This window comes from Nannospalax galili, unplaced genomic scaffold (assembly GCF_000622305.1).
Source record: "Nannospalax galili isolate Female #2095 unplaced genomic scaffold, S.galili_v1.0 scaffold786, whole genome shotgun sequence".
NCBI classification, from domain to species: domain Eukaryota; kingdom Metazoa; phylum Chordata; class Mammalia; order Rodentia; family Spalacidae; genus Nannospalax; species Nannospalax galili.
Genome location: NW_008355774.1, coordinates 115,829 through 121,831, shown reverse-complemented (window position 1 = coordinate 121,831; position 6,003 = coordinate 115,829). Strand labels below are relative to the sequence as shown.

Genomic DNA, 6,003 nt, shown 5'->3' with positions numbered 1-6,003 from the left:
CATTCTGAATTGTTTCCAGAGCAAGGTTTAGAAGGCTGTGAGTACAGTTTAGAGTTTTCCTGGGAGGCCTTCAAAAAAGGTGAAGAAATTTCAGGCAGTAGCAGGATCCCAGCAGCCTAAAAGTTTCCAAGGAACCATAAACCCTTGAGGATATTTTCATTTTAATTGCATTTCTGGTGTACAAGATCTTAACTAAGAGAGGGTCCTTTGACCTCAGCCAGCCTGGGCCAGAACTCTGGCCATCCTCACCCCAGGCCAGACCCTACCAGCTTATTCACTGGTCACTATCCCCAACACTACCAGCAAGGAGGCTCCTCCTAGGCCTCAGGTCAGGAATACAGGCTTACTGGTCCATTTCAGTGCCTCTGCATTCACTGTATTTTCCCCTTGCAAGCATTGGCCTGAATTTTGTTGGCTCCTTCTTTTCAAATCACTGCCGCTGGGAGTGGGCCACAGCACCTTCCTGTATGCTACTCTCCACTTGCATTCTGAATGAGCACTTCCTGTTTATATACCTCATAAGCCTGGAGCTCCCCTACCCCCCTCTTCCCACACACACACACACAGCAGTGCAATGAATAGTATCTCTGAAGACATGCTAATGGGCCTTCATCTCCTGTCCAGGGGAATAAGGGGGAGGGTACCCAGAAAGGCAGCTCCCTATTCCCTGTATCCCTTCGTCAGGACAGCGAATGCTGTTACGTAAGGTCCTGGAAAGCCTCAGCTTGTCCAGATGAGAGTGGGATCATGATAGTAAGGAGACAAATTATACAGAATTCAAGAGGCCTCACCGAAGGCTTCATAAATGGCATAATTTTATTATCATTACAGAAAAATCAGTGGAAGAAAAAGACTACCAAACTGGTTTTTGTGTTATAATAATTATTTTATAAAGTCTTATCAGATATGTATTTCTCCCTCTCTCACATGCAGGCACCCTCCTGCACAGGAAGCAGATGCCCTTGAGCCAGCATCCCCTTCCTGACCCAGCATATGCCCCTCTGCAGGGCCTGCACCACAAAGAGGCCAGCTCTGTGAAGCCATGCACTGCTCTGTGAGGAGCTGAGAGTGGGTTCCACAGCTCTGGCTCCCTTTTCTTGTCTGGTCACCCATCCTCCCAAAACAGGGCTGGGAAGAGAAGAGAATAGGCACATTCATAGGCAGGTGGTCAGGGCCAGGATATTCAGGACTACTTTGGGTCCAACAACACGTCTCAGGATGGGGTTCTCTACAAGGAAGAACCAGAGCTGGGGTCTTTGGACCTCCCAGGGCCCAGGGTAGGAAGATGGAATGGCTCATGCCTGTGACACCGCCCACCCCCCCACCAAGGAGAATAAATAAATACTATATAACTGTGTAGTCCCACAGCCTGGCCTGCTCCCCGAAAAGGGGGCTTGATGTCATTAACCCCAGTTCCTCTGACTGTCATTCTCCCAGAAACAGGCTGGCTGCTCTATAAATGGATAGGGGGCCTGCCCTACCCAGCAGATTGAGAAACTGGGACTGGGAGAGTATACACAGTTCAGGTGATTAGGGCAGGCAAGTGAGTGAGTGGAGGCCTGGGCCTAGCCCCCAGGGTGAGACAAGGTCCTGCTTGTCTCTTCTGGCACATAGCTCATCACAAGGAGCCACACAAGACTTGGGGGCACTGACCTCAGAGTTATGTGACAACCCCCCCCATCCACCTGTCTTGCTCTTGCTGGTAATTTCTGGTCCAACTGTCACATGCAGGCAGGCACCAGGATGACTGAAGGAGGGACAGCAGATGCCCAAGTCCAGCTGGGGCCTGTGTCCCCTCCAGAATGTAGCTGTATGAGGCTGGGTAGTGTGCCCGGCCCAGTCAGAGCTGGAAAGGGTACTGTCGAAGGTAGTTGGCCATGCGCCGGGGCAGTGGTAGGCAGTCCACATCAGCTACCAATCTGTTGATGACGAGGCGGCACAGGTGCTGTAAGCTGCGGGCACTGCTCCTGCATACAAAGGGCTGCACCAATTTCAGGTGCACAGCAGTAGCCATGGGGACAGGCAGCGCTGGGTCTCCAGGTGCATCTTGCTTAGGCATAGGTAGGGCTGGGGTGGGAACAGGATCTGGGCTGTCACTCCTGGTGTCAGCAGCACAGGAGGCCACATAGTGCTGCACAAGGCTGACCACATCTGGGAAGGCGAGGATTCGAGGTCTGGACAAGCAGTTGGAGTCTAGTCGGAAGCTGGAGTCAGCGTACTCGATGCGTACATTGGTGGGGCCACGGGTGGTTTTGACTGACAGCGTGAACAGGTAGCTGGGATGGGTGCTATCTCGTACTAGGAATGTGCCTTCTGGCATCTTCTGTAAGTGTTGCCGAGCCTCACTGGCAGTAATGGAACCCCAGTACCACCCTAGACAAGTAGAGAGGAAGGCAAGGGACTGGTCAGAGTGGAAATTAGCTAAGGGCACTAACCCAGGGCAGGTCAGGACAGAACCTCCCTTCATATTTCCCCGGAAAAGGATGTATCTCTTCCCATCAGACTTAGGGGTCAGGACTATGCCTCCTAAACCAGACTCAAAAGCTAAAGGTCTTAGTTCCTCCTCAGACTTCCTAGGACAAGGCCTGCCTCTCCCTAACACTCACCAGACTCTCGGAGGTAGGAGAAAGTCTTGGCTATGCATAGCAGATCTTCCTCAGGGTCCAGCACCTTTGGTTCACTCTGGATCTCCTCTGCCACCTCCTCTGGGAAGGCCCCTGCGGGCAAGGGCTGCATGACTGGCCCAGGCAGCTTTAGGGACTGGGCCCACTGAGGCCGCTGCCTGATCTGCTCCACAGCCAGCAAAGGACAAGATCTAGAGAGGATAGATGGACAGTGAGTGGAGATCCCACATGTTCCTCATTTCTAGAAAAGTCTCTTGATGGCTTCTCCCATATATACAGATCTTTTTTTTTTTTTTTGGAATTGAACTCAGAGGCTTATTATACATGCTAGGCCAGTGCTCTACCACTGAACTGTACTCTTAGTCCCACAGAACCTAGTCTCAAAGAATTTTTTTCTACTCTCATGAATTTATTAAATTGTAATTAACTCCCCCCCGCCCCGGATTTGCTATGAGCATGTCCAGTCTTCCTACTACAGGGATGGGCATCTGTCAGTGCAAAGCAGTCTCAAAGCTGTGCCCTCCTGGTTTAGGTAAGTAGGCTGGTTAAATGGCACTGTATCTGGTGGAGCACAGGGTGAACTAGGGTAGTATCCTCAGGGAGACCTCAAGATTACATTAAGAACTAGGTGTGGTGATGCATGCCTTTAGTCCTAGCACTAGGGAGGCAGAGATAGGTGGATCTCTGCCAGTTTGAGGCCATCCTGGTCTACATAGTGAGTTCTAGGTCAGCTGGGGCTACAGGGAGACCCCATTTCAAAACAAAACAAAAACAAAAAAAAACCCCACAAGAAACACAAAACAAAACCAACCAAAAATATTACAGTAGGAACTCTGAAGTGACATGTTACCTTCCCACTAACAGGAGTAAGATGCTGGGGAGACCTTGGTCCATATTAGCTAGGACTTCAAGACTTAAAAATCCTCTACTCAGCCAGGTGTGGTGGCGCATACCTGTAGTCCCAGCACTTGGGAGGTAGAGGCAGGTGGATCTCTGTGAGTTCAAGGCCAGCCTGGTCTACATAGTGAGTTCCAGGCCAACTGGGGCTGCAGGGGACCCTGTCTCAAAAAGACCAAAAAAAAAAAAAAAAAAAAAAATCCTCTACTCATACAGGTCAGATTCCCATCCTGGCCTTTGCTGCTTCCAGCTGAGGGGTGACAGTGGCCTCTAAAGGCACTGGTGAATCTCCCCTCTCATAAATATGAACTCCTATCAAAGGGCAGGGTACTCAACCTACATTCCAGAGTCTACCCTGGCAAGTCAGCCCTGCTATGCTAATGATCTTATATATAGTTTGTTCCTCTCTGGGCTGCAGTTTCCCTTTCCTCCAGATGAGGAGCCTACATGCTTAGATTCTGAGGGGTTTGGCAACATTAGAGCACTGAGCTGGCCAAAATCCTACTAGGGGAAGCCCATCCAGCTGGCGATCCAGCTGTAGGGATTGGCTCTGCTTCTCAAGGAAGTAGTTGGATTGCTCTCATTCCTAACAAAACATCCCCAGGGTGCAGTTCTGTGTCTAATCCCCTGTTGGAACTTAGGACCCCAAGATAATGAAACTATAGGCCTGCCCATACTGACTGGAGAAGGTAGCATTGTATTAGGCAGTGCTTGTAAGCAACAAGAGGTGTCAGTCAGCAGGAAGGGAAGCCAGACTTGAGAGTGTCAGTGATGTTTAGAAGGTCATGATCCTATGACTACTCATGAGAAGAGGCCACAGGACTCTGGGACACTACAGCTTGCCAAGGACTTTTCTACATCTACCCTGACTTGCTGTGGGAACTCTGGAATCCCATTTAGTGAGCTGGAAGCAGAATTTCAAGTGACTTGCTTGCTGGGGCCCATAACCGGGTCTAGGCACCTCTTGGGAACTTGTGGGCAGGCAGTGAGTCAGTTCGCAGCCTCTATGGTAACCATAACCAGACAGCTTAGTAGGACCTCTGCATAAGTTCCACATGTGTATGTGTACACCTCTGGGACTGATTTGGTGTCTGGGTGTGGAACAGCTATACTGATCCCCACAGGAGAGATTGAGTATATAAGCCGGGGTGTGTCTACCACTGTCATCATGCTGGGATTGAAGGCTGGGGTGTTCCAGGTTCCTGTATGTGTGTGCCTTGAAGCCATTAAATCCTGCCTGGGGATACATGCCAGTGAGGGGAACCAAGCCCCTGGGAGGGTGGAATACACGGGCTTCTGTTAAAGACATTGTTCTAATACCCAACACTGGCCCTGAGCTTCCAAGGGGTCTTCAGTTAAGGCAAAGTGGAAATGGCTGTGAGGACCCAGAATGGAGGGTAGAGGGAGAGGGAGGAGGGAGGAGGAAGGCAATGTGTGTGGGTATGCTCAGGAGTCCCACAATTGAGAGGAAGGAACATGCTAGGGACTATCAGGGAGTAGTCTTCTCAGTACCTCTATGTCCTCCTCCCTAGACCCAGGACTGCTCAAAGCAAGGGCATTTCAGCCTGGTCCCACCTTCCACTCTCCCTCACTTAGCATCATACCCATGTCAGTTCTGATAACAGCAGCTACCAGGCCACCTGACTCTCCCTGGATTTGGAATACCCACTTATATCTCCTTTCTTGTTGGAGCTTCCTGAACTCCTGTCTGATCAGTGGCTGAAGGGAACACTGAGGCCCAGAGTGAACAGGTGTACCAAGATCACTCTGCTAAGGCCAAGTCTTTGTCTTATCAAGCCCTACTCTCACCACTGTCCCATATTTCATGCCTTAAGGAAACTTGGAGAAGGGAGGCAGGGGCTAAAGTCCTTATCACATTGAGACCTCAAAGTGGGATAAGGGAGTGGAGGTGTCTCCAAGAGCTGCTGGTTATCAGGTGTCAACCTGGAAAGAGTCAACGACCTCAGACTGGCTTCCCAAGAAGAACCTAATCGCTGGTTTAGAGAGGGTCTAGGGGCTGGCTCAAGGTCACGGATAGGTAGGGCAGGTGGAAGGTTAGGTTAGCTCTGGGTCCAAAAGGAGGTCTGGCCTGGTGAAGCCACATCTTGGGGAACTTCTTACTATTGGCGTCAGTGAGAACCCACGGGGAGCCCACCCTGTGTTCCACCGCCCGCCAGCCCCATTTCACTATCCATTGTGTGTGTGTGTGTATTCTAGTTGCACCCCTCCACGATCTTTGGCATTCCATCACCTCCAGTCCGTCAAACCCTCCCAAAGTCCTCAGCTAGAGGCTTGTGCCCTCCTTTCCTTCCCGTGTGGATCTTGGGCGGGGACGGAGAGCTGCACTCACCCCTGTACGCAAAGGACCATGTCCCAGAGGCAACAGCGGCTCGAGAGTCGGGGTTCAGCGGGACGGAAGCAGAAGTGAGCCAGGGAGTGCTGGGAGCGCGGAGGTCAGGGTCCCGGTCGCACCTGCGGCTGG

At 51.2% G+C, this 6,003-nt stretch overlaps 1 protein-coding gene across 2 annotated transcripts; it reads right to left on the bottom strand.

Annotated features, from left to right (window-relative positions):
• Positions 1–792: 792 nt before the first annotated feature.
• Positions 793–6,003, bottom strand: Cish (cytokine inducible SH2 containing protein). 2 transcript variants are annotated; one of them, XM_008853097.3, is made up of 3 exons: positions 5,872–6,003; positions 2,607–2,815; positions 793–2,373 (listed from the first exon to the last, which is right to left on the bottom strand). In XM_008853097.3, exons 1-3 carry the CDS (start codon positions 5,889–5,891, stop codon positions 1,841–1,843), a joined length of 762 nt encoding a protein of 253 aa, XP_008851319.1. In that variant the 5' UTR covers positions 5,892–6,003; the 3' UTR covers positions 793–1,840. The 2 variants fall into 2 exon arrangements, with proteins under 2 accessions (XP_008851319.1, XP_017658685.1); XM_017803196.2 differs by lacking the exon at positions 2,607–2,815 and having other exon boundaries at positions 5,872–5,997.

Coding starts and splice junctions, on each gene's coding strand:
- Cish (XM_008853097.3), bottom strand. CDS start 5,891: ATGGTCCTTTGCGTACAGGG. Junction 2,816..5,871: donor ATGGTCCTTTGCGTACAGGG/GTGAGTGCAGCT, acceptor TATCCTCTCTAG/ATCTTGTCCTTTGCTGGCTG. Junction 2,374..2,606: donor CTCCTACCTCCGAGAGTCTG/GTGAGTGTTAGG, acceptor CTACTTGTCTAG/GGTGGTACTGGGGTTCCATT.